The sequence below is a fragment of the Eulemur rufifrons genome, chromosome 1, assembly GCF_041146395.1.
Source record: "Eulemur rufifrons isolate Redbay chromosome 1, OSU_ERuf_1, whole genome shotgun sequence".
Taxonomy (NCBI): Eukaryota; Metazoa; Chordata; class Mammalia; order Primates; family Lemuridae; genus Eulemur; species Eulemur rufifrons.
The window spans coordinates 5,961,413-5,977,131 of NC_090983.1; the positions used below are offsets into that span (position 1 = coordinate 5,961,413).

General features: G+C 43.9%; 2 protein-coding genes across 7 annotated transcripts in view; one reads left to right on the top strand and one right to left on the bottom strand.

Annotated features, from left to right (window-relative positions):
* LOC138382941 (UDP-glucuronosyltransferase 1A1) overlaps positions 1-15,719 on the bottom strand; it is a 77,057-nt gene that overhangs the window by 2,029 nt on the left and 59,309 nt on the right. For 4 of the 6 annotated variants that reach the window (XM_069467851.1, XM_069467713.1, XM_069467829.1 and 1 more), the window contains exons 2-4: positions 2,474-2,605; positions 1,733-1,820; positions 1,228-1,447 (exon numbers count right to left, since the gene is read on the bottom strand). In XM_069467851.1, the coding sequence (XP_069323952.1) occupies positions 1,228-1,447; positions 1,733-1,820; positions 2,474-2,605 (440 nt within the window). Of the gene's footprint in view, positions 1-1,227; positions 1,448-1,732; positions 1,821-2,473; positions 2,606-8,095; positions 8,980-15,719 lie in introns of those variants that run through there. The other 2 variants (XM_069467924.1, XM_069467804.1) reach the window with 2 other exon arrangements.
* LOC138381516 (dnaJ homolog subfamily B member 3-like) lies at positions 14,446-15,093 on the top strand. The gene is given in 2 exon segments (XM_069465812.1): positions 14,446-15,029; positions 15,032-15,093. Coding segments are annotated over 2 exon segments (435 nt in total). The 5' UTR covers positions 14,446-14,656.

Here is a 15,719-nt window from a genome sequence, read left to right on the forward strand (position 1 = left end):
CAACTTCAGCTGATTGATTTGTGTTTTTTAAAAATGATGTACAAAAGAACTGCTACCAAGCCATTTTTATGTTATAAGTAGTTACACCGCTGAACACAGGATCAAAATTGTATTAATAATGTGAACCTCAAGAAGGAGCTTTGTCAGCACATGGAGAGAAGCTGGGTCCTAATGGTCTTGATGTGTGAGCAGCACAGTGTGACTCTGAGGCTGTCAGAGCAGACGGTGGAGGGACAGGATGGGACCCACACCACCCAGCACTCTGGGCACCTGGCTCTGAGGTCATGTGGACTTTCCTCTTTTATCCAGTGGCACCACACACAGAGTAACCCCTCAAGGTTGGAAGTCAAGCATCAGTTCTCCCCGTTTCCCTCGCCCAGGCTGGTGTGTCCCGCTGTGTGCTGGCTCCTGCCATCCCAACACACTCCAGCTTTTCCCATCTGTCCTCCCAACTGGTGCCTCTTTCTAAAGGAAGTAACCATGGGAGAGGGTGCCCGACACTCTCATAGACACACGTGCACACACAAGTACATGCATGCACACGTGTATGTGTCCTCTTCTTCCACACACCCACATGTGCACACGTGCACACACACAATAAATGCACATGCATGTGTGCACATACTATCATTCGGTGAAATTCATCACTGGCCATCACTTCTTCTCATAAGGTTTGGATCAACCAGTAAGCGTGACAGTAATGCACTAAATTTCATACACAGATCATTTGATCTGATGACTTTTGCCTTCTGAATAGTTTTCAGGGCCACATCTGGACAAATTTGCCTTTGCTTTTATTTTAAGCTTTTGTGATATCTCATGATTGCCCCATTTATAAAACCCATGGACAAAACTTCTCATAGGTTCTAGTGTTGGGAAAAGCTGTACTTCTAAGCTCCTGGATTTTTTTCTTATCTTGTGGACACCATGCTTCTTAAAATGGAATATTTCTTTCTATGCAGAAACTTATAGATCAGATGTCTATTTTGGTGGCTTTTTTAATAAGTTGGAGTTTTAAATCTCCCAGGGAAATAAAATTTTAAATAAATTCTATGATAAATTATACAGGAACTAAAGGATCCTTTTATAAAGTGAATAATAATAATGATCCCAGATTATCTTATGTATTACACCCAGGTTTTTAGATATTTGTTTTCATATTTGAGTATTTTTCATGAATGCTATGGCCAAAGTACAGGAAGCAGTCTTCCATACATTCTCTCTTACCTTTTGTCATTGATGACTGTTTTTAGGGCATTTTCTAAATCTGCAGAAGTCATTTCAAGAACATTCAGGGTCACTCCAGCTCCCCTAGTCTCCATGCGCTTCGCATTGTCCATCTGATCACCAAACAAGGGCATCATCACCATGGGTACGCCGTTGCATATTCCTTCATAAATACCGTGGGAGCCAGAATGCGTGATAAAGGCACGAGTCTTCGGGTGACCTGAGATGCAAAATAGGGGGGATGCCAGCAGTCAAATCTCTGAGTTTCAGTGTGACAGTGTCCACGTTCTGAAAGTACTCTAAGGACTGAGTGTCATCCACATTTGGCCCTTGCAGAAGTCTGTAGAAGACACTGTGGGTTGGGATACCCTACTAGATAAAAAACAATGTACGATATGTTGGCCATAATATTTCCAAGCTAAACAATCCTTGAGTACAGTTGTGCCTAAGCCATTTTCGTAATGTAACCCTGGTTTGACCTAATTGTCAAATCCTCCCAACATACCAAGCAGATCATTTTGGGGTAACCACTTGACAAGTATCGTATTGTTGGCAAGATTCGATGGTCGCGTTCCAGTGTACCGCCACAGGACCTTGCAGGGACAAAAAGAACAGAGTTTAAAGAAAGACCATAATATTATTTTTAAAAATCCACTATAGTAGCTAGAAAGTGAGTCCTCTGAATAAACATAACCTTTACCAGACTGGGAGGTTTAGTAGCTAAGAAGGCTTCTGGGGGCTGGCAACATTTTGTGTCTTGTTTTGGAGGCTTGGCTACGAGAGTATACACACTATGTGAATTTGTGAAAATTCATCAAGCCATGCACTTACGATTTCTTCACTTTTCTGCACTTCAAGGGAAAGCTTATTTAATAAAATGAGTGGATGCAATAAAAGCAGAAATATAAGAAATAAATCCAGTGCCCTAACCAACAGCTTTTTGGAGAAATATTCCTATTTAATAGGAAGAAACAATACCTGGTTGTTTTATTTTTAAATGAATTCTCCTTAATACACTTTTGAGTCTCTCAGAGAAAATGAGACTTCCCAGTGAGGTGGAGTATGGTGTAACAGAATATTTGAGAGTTAAATTGCAAAAGAAAGAACTGTGGATTAATGGCTGAGAAGTGGCAGAGAAAATCCCAAATCTCTGGTTCCAACAAATTGAATTAATCTAGCTACTAGAAGTCTGGGGTTGGAACTCCTGTGAAGATAGAAATGAAGGAGTAGGATGGAATCTTCTTACTGTCTGAGGGATTTTGCCCAAAGCATCAGCAATGTCCATAGCTTTCTTCTCTGGAATCTCTGAGACCATTGATCCCAAAGAGAAAACCACGATTCCATGTTCTCCAGAAGCATTTATGTAAGCTTCAAATTCCTAGAGCCAGAAGAGAAATTTCCAGTTAGTTTTTTTCCTCATATTCTTTGGTCACTATATACATTAAACTACGAATTAGATATCTTCCTCTTCATGGGATTAAAGGTGTGTATGTGGGAAATACAGCAAAGAATTATCAGTGTGTGAGTTTTATAGTATTTCTCCCTCCCTTACTCCCTTCTGAAGGAGGAAGGCTCTTTGCTTGCAGGGTTTTCTGTTCTTCCTTGCGATGCAGAATCCAGATAATGTGCTGATTTTCCAGGAGGAAAGCACAGACACATGCATGCGTGTGCGCACATACGCGCACGCACAGTGGTAGCTCCCCGTAGAGGAAGCAGCAGGGCATAAATACGGCAATTCTTTCCCAACTATAGATTATCAGTGATCGAATTAACAACCCCCCTAGAGTCTCCCAAATGGTCTTATATGTCTCCAAAGATTACCGAGGGCACAAATAAAATTGTGTGGTGTAGTAGGGTTTGCCCCGAACTGAGGTGTTCCCTGGGACATGGGACTTTCAGTGCTGAAAGCTAAACAGTTCTGGGCAAACCAGGACATTGGTCACCTAGATGTGAGATATAGGAGACTTCTGACAGGGTTCAGCATACACGATCTGAACAGCAGGACTTCTGCCAAGCTCGATTCGGGACATGACCAGGAAAGCCCAAGCACTGACCAGCCTTCTCCTGCGGCGAGCCCACTCTCCCACCCACCCTCGCCAGCCCCAGGCCCTCTCGAGTCCCCTGGCTCACAGCAGCCGTGTCTTGGGCTTTTCCCCTGGGCTCATCTGAAAGGTCAGGGAGCCAGAGTCATCCTCTCCACCCCCACGCTGCCTTTGGGTTTGTGGCAAGAACATCCAGAGGATGGTTTTTCTGAAGTCCTTCCTCCCTGGGATCCACACCACGTTCCCTTTCCCTCTCCCTCTCTCCTGGGGACAGATGGCTCATTTCCAAGTGTTTTTTTTAAGCTTTCTCTACAGAGTGATGGCAAACGGCTTACCTAAACCTCCCAGGACCTTCGCTCCTTCAGGAAATTAACCTCGTCTGGAAAGGGCAAAGTCTAATTTGTCCTCCTTGCACAGCCTCCCCCACACACTCAGCAACCAGCAGGACGTGATTCACACAAAATTGAACCCACAGGTCCATAAACATCCAAAGCTAAATAGCAGGATGTCACTAAAATTTAAATGGCACGGAAGTTCATCTACGGATCTCCCCAGGGCAAACTGCAGAGATGGTGTTATTATGGGTAATGTCTAACTCTGGGCCAGCTCTTACTGGATTCAGTAAAGGTGTGGTCCATCCCCTACCTGGCAAAATGTGCCCTAAACCTCACCCCGACTTCACAGCCCCTGGAATAGTCAAAGAGTGAAGCAAGGTGTTGACTGGAAATAACCCTCGGTTCCCCACCATTGGTCCCCTTTCAAAAAGGGGGGACCCCCCCGAGGGAGAGGATTTCCCCACTCTGATGAGACTTCCCCACCCAAGATGAGCCCTTTAAAATAGCTCCTAAGTTTTACTGAGAGTTTAGTATTTTTAATTCAGGCTTTTGATTAGATTTTCCCTTCCCGAATATCTATTATTGTTTCAGAATCCTCAGTTAGCACTTAGACAACACATTGGCCAGCTGTCACTTCATCGTCATGTGTTCCGAGTCCCCCACACATACTTCCCGAGCTTCCTTCTCCCCACCATCTCGAAGCCTCTGTCCTCACCGACCTTGGTCTCTCACCCTGACAGGGGAATGACGTCTTGGAATTCTTGAGTTTCATTCCTTTTCTCTTAATGTTGTTCTACTATCTTTTTTCTTTCAGACGCAACAAAGACATGTCCAATGCCCGGTTGTGCTTTCTCTATGGACTTTCTTTATGGAATAAAGGTTTTATCTTTATTCTTGAAGTGCTGGACTTTTACCAAGAGTGTTGAGAACAGGACCATCATGACCAGAGGAAGGGAAATGCAGAGGAGCTTTTTAATTAACAAAGGGGACAAGAAAAAGTAAGCCATAACTTGACCAACCAGCAAAATTCAGGAAAAGGGAAAATGGCAAGCTAAATATAAAATAAATTGGTAGCTTTATAATCAAATCTATCAATTTTTATATTTAAACAGGCAAAATTCACATATTAAAGCAATCTTTCTAACCAGATTAAAAATATCAGCTCTGAGCCAGGCATGGTGGCTCACACCTGTAATCCCAGTGACCCGGGAGGCTGAGACAGGAGGATCACTTGAGGCCAGGAGTTCATGACCAGCTTGGGCAACAGAGCAAGACCCTGCCTTTACCAAAACTTTTAAAAAGTTCACTGAGTATGGTGGTGCATGCCTCTAGTCCCAGCTACTCAGGGGTTGAGACGAGAGGACACTTGAGCCCAGGAGTTCAAGGATGCAGTGAGCTGTGGTAGCGCCACTGCACTCCAGCCTGGCAACAGAGCAAGACCCTATCTCTTAAAAAAAAAAAAAAAGCTCCCTGTTGTTTAAAAAGAAAAAAAAAAAAAGAAGACAAGGGACAAGGAAGGGTCACTAAAGAGGTACTAGGGAAATGTAAACAAAAATAATACAGGAGTGGTGATATTAATATTTAAAAAGTGGAATTTCAGATTAAAACATTAATAAGACAAAGCTACTGTTAGGTAAGATTTTGGAATGTCCCAGGAACAATATTTTTATACCTAAGCCAGTTTGCACCAAACAAGGCATCAAGCAACATGTAGTCAATATAATTCACCACTTAGACAAATTTATGGGGGAAAGGGTATAATTGTATCAATAAATGCCAGAAAGACAACTGATAAAGTTCAGCAGCCTCTCCTATAAACATCCTAATGTGAAAAAGAAAATTATTTCAATCAACAAAGACTATTTGCTAGAAAACAATGGCAAACATAATGCAAAATTATGAAATAAAAGTCAATCTCCATTAAAATCAACAGCAACACAGGAATCCTTCCTACTTGTTTTTAGAGAGTCTAGTGAATTCAATGGCACTCATATTTGGCATGGAATTTAGAAAAGAATAAACTAAAATTCCTTTATCAGCACATGACTGTGTGCTAAGTTTTTTTAAAGTATGAATATCAGTATTTTGGTGAGATGGCTGAACACTAGTCAATAATCAGCTAGATATAGAAATGGAAAAAAATAACACATTCCAAAAACTGTAAAACACTTAAGAAAAAATAAGAAAGAAACAGAATATTAAGAAAACTACAAAATGTTTGATATTTGTTAAGGTAGTGTTTGAAGTCACAACAACAAAAAATCGTGGAGTGTAGATTTTAATGTTCCTCTGTGGGGAACTAGATTAGATAGCTAGCAGAATAAACTTTGGTACACAAATACCATGAAATACTATGAAATACTCTGACATACTATTTTGTCGTTAAAAAATAAATAAATAGGTATAACATTTAGAACTGGAGTGACATCCATGACATATTGGTAAGTGAGCAGTGGGGATATATTGTTACCCTGTTATGTAGAAAAAGCAAGAAAAAAATTCTATGCGCGTATACATGTTTGTATGTAATTGTAGGAGTATAAAGAACTGTTAGAAATTACTATCTATCCAGTAACTAGTCCCCAGTTCACACCCCTTTTTTTCTCATTCATTCATTTAATAAACATTTGGTGAGCCACTAACATATGCCTTAAGTGCTGGCATTTGCGGGACACCAAGCACGTGCAGACCCATCGGCAGGTATTGAGGAGGCAGCACATGGCAGACATGATTAACACAAAGTCGCGCATGCCCCTGCGTGGCTGGTGATGTGGAGCAGACAGTCAATGAACAATTATCTAAATGATACGATTGCGGTACCAGATGTGCTGAGAGGGCGGTTGCCCGGAATGCTGCGTTCAAGAGGACAACTCTACGAGGAAGTGATGTTTAAGCTGACCAGAAAAATGAGAAGACAGACACGTGACAAACTCAGAGGACAGCATCCCAGTTGGAAGGAACAGCATGTTCAAGCGTCTGGAACTGGGAAAGATTTTGGAATGTCCCAGGAACAGACAGAAGGCCAGCGTAACCGCAGACTGTCCGTGTAGATTCATAGACAGGTCCTTTCGTTTCTATTGCAAGTGTGTGCTTCTCTCCAAAGGGTTAAATTTCAAAATGAATGTGAAACACAATTGTTTTCTTTCAGATCCTTCATAATGATGCCAAAAATATTTCTCTTTAGTGCCTTTCTAATTTGGACACACTGACTAGATTTCTTTCCTTTGATCTGAGATGTGCCCATTGGTTTGATGAGACTTTACCTATTGCTTTTCTTCTCTCTGAAAGAGAATCATTAATGGTTTTCTATACTGTGAGGTTTTCTCACCTTGCTTTTAGAAAATCTGTAACACTTTCTTCTTTCTTAACCAGACCACCTGAGCAAACACATACTTGTCCAACAGGCCATGAAGCATCAGAATCTTAGAGCCAGGAGGTCTTGGTGGGTCATCATGACTTTCTCCACGTTGTAGATGAGGACTCAAGGCCCCACAGAAGGAGAATCTGGAGTACAGGCATCAACCTGGCACCTCATTTCTCACTTGTTGTTCTTTCTGTTGCCCAAAATTTCTCTTTGCCATGACAATTACATGATCATTTAAAATATGAACCACATTGGAGGAATACTGGAAATAAGGTCCAGTGCTCTCCAAGGGTGATAACAGTCATTTAGCAGGAGCCAGACTCAGCACCTGGGCAGCGCCTGGGCTACCAGTAGGTCCTCAGCCAATTTTTGAAGAATAAATGAATGAATGTCCACTAAAATGTCACCTCCTTGTAGAGTCCTTCCCTAACCCTCCACGTGGAGGAGCCTCTCCTGTTACTCTCTGCCATCTCTGCTGAGATTTAGAAAAGTATGTGAATGCTACTTTTTCATACTTCAAATTCTACTGTGGAAAAATTAACATGTTAGCATTTCAGGGAATGAGACTCGTGACCTTTCAGCCCAAGGTCAGAACCTGACTATCCGGTGATTCACTTAGAACGGAAGGGACTGCAGTATCTAGCTTCCTATTAGAATAACTAGAAACTGGAGCTTTAGCCAGGTCCACAAAGGCAACTTTCCTTGCCAGGATCTATAGATGGCAAAGAACTATTTCATCAGTCTTGAATTTTGCAAGCCTGACCCGATCCAGAGCAAGGTACATGGCACACATTTTAATTTTCTGTCACATGCCCCAGACTCAGTGCTCTGTATTTATGGCACTTAACACTTGTTGCTTCTAACTGGTTACTATCCACCAAAGCATACAAATAAAATGCTCAAAGCATCCTTTTCCAAACTCTTGGATACAAAGACATAATATAGAAGACAGTGCCAGAGACAGATGCATTCAGGCCTAGAAGACTTGTGAGTTAGAAATTAACAAAAGAAGACATTGTAAACTACCTCAGCATGCTGTTTCACCACATACCTGGGGCAAGTCAATCTATCCAAAGTACTATATTTGTAAGAATACAGGCATGTAAAGCCTCCCCTCAAATACACACCTGCGATAGTGGTTTTTTGTGAAGGCAGTTGATCCCACCAACAAAAACCATATTGGGCATGATGGGCCTGGGGTAATTATTCACAAAGTCATTTCTCAACAGCCAGACGGATGCAGAGCTCAAAAGGTCCTGGACAGTCACGTCTCTCTGAAGGAATTCTGAGGCAAGTGTCGCATACGGAGAATAAACCACACTGCACAGAAAGTTCTCCGTCAAGGCAATGAGCATGTTCTTCACCCGCTGCAGGAAGGTCATGCGGTCTGAGTTAAAGGACAGGGGCCTGGGCACATAGGATAATGGGTTGGGGCACTGGGTAGCCTCAAAGTCCAGGCTGCACGGCAATGCATTCAAGAAGTATACAGTAGGCAGAGTCAGGTACTGGGCCACAATGGGGCCACAGGGAAGGAAAGGGTCTGTCAACATGATATCGAAGCTGCTTTCTGCCAGGGAGGCCATAAGCTCCTTGTTATGCAGTAAGTGGGAACAGCCAGACAAAAGCAGATCAGAGTTAGCTTTGACTTTCTTGTACGTTTTGACCAGACGCAATAGGAAAGGACTGTTCTCAAAAGCTCTATGCCCAAGATCAACAAAAGACGCATCCAATTCCTCCCTTTGGAACGGCACAGGGTACCTCTTCACGGTGTAAAATGCTCCTTCTTTGATCTGCACCGAGGCCTCAGGAGCGAGGACCACTATTTCATGTCCTCTCTGCTGCAGCTGCTGGATGACCCCAAGGGTGCTCAGCCAGTGGCTGCCATCTATGGGGACCAACAGCACCTTCCCAGCCTGGGACACAGTGGGCCCAAGCGCATACAGCAGCAGGCCCAGGACGAGCGGGCGGCAGCCTTGGGATCCCGCCACCATGGCGCCTTTGCTCCTCCTGCCAGAGGCTCACCCTCTCCTGCTTGTATGTCACAAGAACCAATCTATGCACCAAGTTAATGTTTGATTGTGTCACGTGACTAGAGTCCACAAAGAGAGCAGGAAGTTTACGCTCAGAGATAAAGAGGGTGGAGTTTCACTGGGTTTCTTAATAGGCAACCATAGCGGAACTGGCTGGAATCCCTTCCTCAGATCACATTCTTGCGTGAACACAGAAAGCCAAGTACTTCCAGCACTTCTGGATCCATTGAATTAGTATTTCCATGGGCCAAGAAATGTTACCAGAGAGGAAAAAGGACTACTGTAGGGGAGCCGGAGATCACCTCCAACCCCCTTTTTAGCCCTTAGTGGGCCTTCAGCTGGATCTAGAAACCAAATTGACACCAGGTCGATCAACAAGAGAAAAGAAGATGCATTTTATTAGTTTTACGTGTACACAGGAGTCTTCATAAAAGCATGAATTCTGAAGAATTAGCCAAAGCAAAATGCCTCTATCCTTTTTAGATAAAGAACAATAAATTTGAGAAGAAATGACAGGACAAAGAAAATCTAGCTAAGGGCAGTAAATTGTCTAGGGGAGTAACTACCAGGAGATATATGGGAGGGGTAAGGGTTATATCATTAAGTGTGTTTATTGGGGTTCATTATGGCCTCCAACTCCAAGTCTCAGGTGATAAGAGCTATTTTCTCACCCTGGTACTGGGAGGGTACCCCTCCCGGAGGAATCTTTATGGCTTGCTGTTTCTGAAACTACAATTTCTCCAATGTTTTCAACTCAAAATAGTCAATATTCCAATCTGGCATATTTGGAGATGACACATCCTTCACTCCTTCACTGTGCACTGACAAATTAGACTTCCTTTTCAGAAACAGAACAGAAAGCCTTCCAGAAAACCCTTCAGAAAGAAAAGAACAGGACGTCGCAACCCTGCCTTTGGCCCACAGAAGGCTTTAAGAATGTCCTTACCCGCAGCTCCCTCTGGGCTCAGCCTGACCACTTGCAACATTTTTTGATTCATTTAATCCCAGTGTGCCGTCTTGAGCCCCCAACAGAGGGGTCGCCCGCCTCCACGGAGTTCGATGCTCCATCAAGAAAGACAATGAACAATTTAAACGGATAAACAGGGACTTGAAGATTGTGAACAAAGCTAAGAAGGAAATGAATGTGGGGGAGAGGTGGGGAGGCATTTGGGGGTGGAGAATGCCTGGACAGACATCCTGCACAGACATCTTCCCCAGGGACAGATCTGTATTCACTCAGAGAGACAGTGACAGAACGTTCTCTAAATGGGAAACCGAATAGATAAGCAAACTGAAACAAGTTAAGCTGTACTCATTACACCTGCCCAAGGTCCAGGAGAAATAAGACATTTTGGGAAGTTCTGTTGCCCAAGATGGAGGCAAAGGAGAGAGGGGAACAAAAACAATAATACAGGTTTGTACTTACTGAGTGTGTGCTATGTGCCTACTGTTGCACTAAGCACTTTGCAACATATCTCATGTAATCCCTTAGAACTGTCCTGCAAAGGCAGAAAGTATTTTTCCCATTTTACAAATAAAGGCACGGAGGCCAACAGAGGGAAGGAAATTTGCCAAAGTCCCGTATTGACTAAGTGGAAGATCCAAGACCCAGGCCATGGGTGTCTGTACCTAGAAGCCCTGCTCTTTGCAACAATTCCCCATGGCCTCTAGTAGCACCCAGATAATGGTGTGTCAACCCCTGGTTGAAATTTAAAATCAATTAGAAGTCAGAAGAAAAGTTGTGATCCCCACAGTCATTATGCAGTCAAAACAAATGGAGAGAAGGCAGATGGCAGGACTTCTAGGCCAGGGAGAATGTACTCACACAGCCATGCCCCACACCAACAGGCGCCCCGGGAGACCAGGTGAAGGATCAGGGAACAAGTATGATAGCTGCTACACAGAAATGTCCCCTCTTGAAGAAAGGGCAAACCAGAGTGCAGGCAGAACTGAGCATTTCATTCTTTTCTTTTGGGATCCACAATCCCAGGATGAAAGCACAAAACCCAGCATTTTCACCACACACATTACTGGCCACCCATATTCGGGGATGCGCTTGGAGGGTCAAGGAGAAACTGCTAACTTGAAAGCTTTGCTTTCCTACAGGACATGTGAACAGGCACTTAAAATTGCCTCTCATTCTGGGACTTACAGTCCCCTTTCCCTGGACCACCATCCTTCTTCATTAGACCTCCAGTGTTACATGTGCATCTATATGGGTACACACATGTGTGCGCACACACAAGCACTCTGAAGTTCCTCCCCACACCCAAGCACTCTTCATTCTTTAAAACCCAGATCTTGATGAACAGAAAAGACGTAGCAATGCTTTCACTCTTTGTAGTGTCCTTATCTGCAATTTTGAAATTCACAGTCCAATTTAAACTTTAAGGATGATAATTCTTCCAAAGTCCCAATGTCATGAAAGTTCATCTGCTGATTACAAGGAGCAAAGGGTCTGTAAACACATACAGTCACCACTGCAATGATTTTATGACTTTCCTGCATCACGCAAAGCCTCCAAGCTTTTTGAGGCTGCTATGTACCTGGATGGTTTGGGGCCACAACTCTGCCCTGACCAGGGCATGTTATTTACTAACCTGAAAAGCAGGCAATCCATATGCACTCTCACGCATTATGACTGAGAACCACCTCTAAGCAATCCAATAAATCTCTTTCCTGGGACCAGAGCAGACACAGAATACAAAATCCATTGCTAATTCCCTTGTTCACCAAATGTTTATGGAACATGTGAGCCCTACTGTGTGCCAGGCACTATGCTAGGAGCTGGGGCCAGAAAATCAAGTTAGAAATGGTCCCTGCAAGGAAGACTCCAAAGGAAAGAGACAGACTCACAACCAGGCACTTGTAAGGCAGGGTGAGATGTGCTCTGGTGGTAGAGGAATCAAAGACCAGAGTAGCAATGCAGTTTTGCTTTGGGGCCACTGATGTGTCCACAAAAGTGTTCGTGAATCCCATTAGGAGGTACTTTCCTTTTAAGCTGAAGCCAGAAGTTAATTGCCCACCGCTAGGCACACTCACAGCTCCTTTGATCGGCTCAGAATGGAGGGGATTGCTACTAAACTGAGGGATCATCATAAACATGTCTATTGCCCAGTGGATCATCTACACGACTCTCCAGGGGAAACAAAGCCATCTCCCTTGAACCTCGGCAGCATTTTGTTTATTCTGCCTTGTATCCTTTAGAAGTTTGCATTCCTGATCTTGCTACTAGACTACAGATATATACTGTACATATATTACTTATAGGCAAGGTTTCAGCTTTGGAATCATGCTATCACTCAGGTGCCAGTCCATGGTTTTGCAGACAGTAAGCACTCAGGAAATGTTTCCCTATAGAGATGACTTCCCCTCTCTCTTTGTTCTAGACCCCGTACCCAAGCAAGCAAGTGCTGAATCTGGATGTCTCTCAGACTCAGCTGCTCCAGTCCTGTTTCAGGGCCACAGTCTCCAGACCCCCAAGCCCCAGTGTCCCTTCTGAATCACGGCATCAGCAGCCCCCTGCACTGCCCCACCCCACCACCACTTCTGACACCTTGGTCAACAGCTCCCTAGGGCCCAGAAAAAGATTCAGACTCCTCAGCCTTCTCCTCAGGACCCCCTGGCGTGGACCCCAGCTCATCTGTCCAAGCTCATTCCTCCTCTCTGGCCCTCTGCTTGACCCTTCCCACTGCCCCACACCCACCAGCCATTCTGAATCACTTGCCCTTCCCAAAACTTGGTTTGCATGTTCCCAAGTTGCTTTGTTCATGCTGAACTCTACTTTTGATCTTCCTACTATTGCTTATTGCATGCTTACCAAGTGCCAAGTCCAGGGCTTCATGTTTACTAGAGGCAATATAAACTAAGCAGTTTGTTCTGGCGAGATAACACATCCCCTTAGACCTACTACCCTTTATGATGAATGCCCATTAGTTAATCATTTTCCCCTTAGAACTAAGTGATCTTTATTGGTGTATTGCCTCACGAACTATCAAAGAAAAGAATATCATGTCAAAGAATAAGGAGGAGGTAGGGAAAATGCAGATGTCAGGACATGCCAGAAAGAAAATCTTGGTCATAATATAGCAGTTTTAGTAGAAATAAATTACTGCACCCCAAGTTTACCCACAGCACTATAAACATGTCCCACAAGTTTTAATGAATATGATATAGTGGATAGTGCTTTCTTTCCTTCTCCCTGAGAGAATCTAAAAACAGGATGGAGTTCCTTTTAGCAGTCAAGAAAAATGAATAACAGGTATAACTGGCCCTCTGTATCTGCGGGTTCTGCATCCACAGATTCAACCAACTGTGGATTGAAAATATTCAAATAAATAAATAATAATACAACAATAAAAAATAATACAAATTAAAACAATAGAACTGGGCATGGTGGCATACACCTGTAGTCCCAGCTACTCGGGAGGATGAGGTGGAAGATCGCTTGTGCTCAGGAATTCAAGCCCAGCCTCAACAACATAGTGAGACCCCATCTCTAAAACAAAAAAGCAAACAAAATTTGCATTGTATTAATTACATATGTACAATGTAAAATTTACATTATATTAAGTATTGTAAGTAACCTAGAGATGATTTAAAGTGTATGAGACGTTGTGCATGGGTTATATGCAAAGATTACACCATTTTATATAAGGGACTTGAGCATCCAAGGATTTTGGTATGGTTGCCAAGGGGTGTCCTGGAACCAATCCCTCCAGGATACTGAGGGACTAATGTACTAGACCAGACCAACAGTTCTCAAAGTATGGGCCAAGGAACCCTGGGGATCGCCAAGAATTTTTCAGGTGACTTTTCCAAAGTCAAAACTATTTCCATAATACTACTGTTTGAATTTTTCATTCTCATTCTCTCATAAGTGTACAGTAAAGCTTTCCAGAGGCTACATGTATGATGTGTAATATCACAATAGATTGAATGCAGAAGAAGACATGAGAATCTAGATCTCTTCTATTAAGCCAGGTACTAAAAACAGATGCAAAAAATGTAAAATAATGCCATGCTTCTCACTAAATATTTTTGTTTTGAAAACCATATTTTCTCATAAATATATGATTTATGTTAGTGTCTAATGGGCTTACTGTTATTACATTGATCAATGAATTTATCTTTTTAATTGTTTTAATTTCTAACGCTGTATGCATGATACATACACGCTCTGAGGCCAAAACATTTGAGAACTGCTGTCCTAGACAAACGAAATGCGGCCTTCAGCCCAGGGTCAGACTAAACTCATGCCCGTCACACTATCCCTCCTCTGGGCAGAGGGGAAATTCTGATATAAAGCAGACTTTAAGAAAAACATTTCCTAAGGCAGCCAGTCACGGCCCTCTCTTCCGCCCCCCCCCCGCAAACTTCCCACAGCAAGGCTAAGGGCCAGAGTGGGCGGGACCGGGGAGTGGGAGGGGCGCGGTGAGTGGGCGGGACGAGACAGAGCCTACTTGAGAGCTGGGCAAGCCCCAGGAGCACTGCATTCTGGGATGCGAAGCCGCCACCGGCCTTGGCCAATGAGATGCTGCTACGTCACAAGGAGCGTCCCTCCAGTGGCTCAACCTCGCGGAGCACTCTGGGAGCTCCCCTGGGCTGCCGTACGCGCCCCTGGCTGCGCTGTGGCCCGCGGGCCTTGCCGGCCACAACATGGTGGACTACTACGAGGTGCTGGGCGTGCCCCGGCAGGCCTCCTCCGAGGCCATCAAGAAGGCGTACCGCAAGCTGGCGCTCAAGTGGCACCCCGACAAAAATCCTGAGAACAAGGAGGAAGCGGAGCGGAGATTCAAACAAGTGGCCGAGGCCTACGAAGTGTTGTCGGACTCCAAGAAACGCGACGTCTATGACCGGTATGGCAAGGCTGGCGTGGATGGTGGCGGCGCTACTGGTGCCCGCTTCGAGGACCCCTTCGAGTACATCTTCACCTTCCGTGACCCGGCTGAGGTCTTCAGGGAGTTCTTTGGTGGCCGGGACCCATTTTCATTTGACTTCTTTGGTGACCCGCTTGAGAACATTTTTGGGGGTCGGAGGACCTCCCGGGGAAGCAGAAGCAGAGGGTCAGCATCCCTTTTCTCCACATTCAATGAATTTCCAGTCTTTGGGGGTGGTTTTTCTTCTTTGGATACAGGATTTACTTCCTTTGGCTCCCTGGAAAATGGGGGCCTTTCTTCCTTCTGCATGTCTGCTGGTGGTGGTGGAACAGGCAGCTTCAAGTCCATGTCGACATCCACAGAAATAGTTAATGGCAAAAAAATCACCACCAAGAGAATTATTGAGAATGGCCAAGAAAGAGTGGAAGTGGAAGAAGACGGAGAGTTAAAGTCCCTGATAATAAATGGCAAAGAGCAGTTGCTACATTGACACCAAGTAATTCCAGTCCATGTTTGACTTAAAGCACACTTTAGGGAATAGCAGAACTTTTTTTTTTTTAAGATTTCAAGTGAACTCTACTTTCAGAACAACTGTACCCAAGAGTTTATAAACACTGCATGCCAACCCCTATTTGTTGTTACTGTTGGGACTACGAAAATAGGACCTCTGTCTTTAAAACTGTTGTAAATATCTGTATGCACTTTGCTATTTATTAAACTTAATCCCAAGGCAGATGGTGATTATTTCGTAGTGCTAGGAAAAAATGTCACCACAGCACCTTGAATCTTGCTTTTTTCCTTTTTGTTTGAAGTATAAGCCAGGTAATTTGCTCTGAATCATT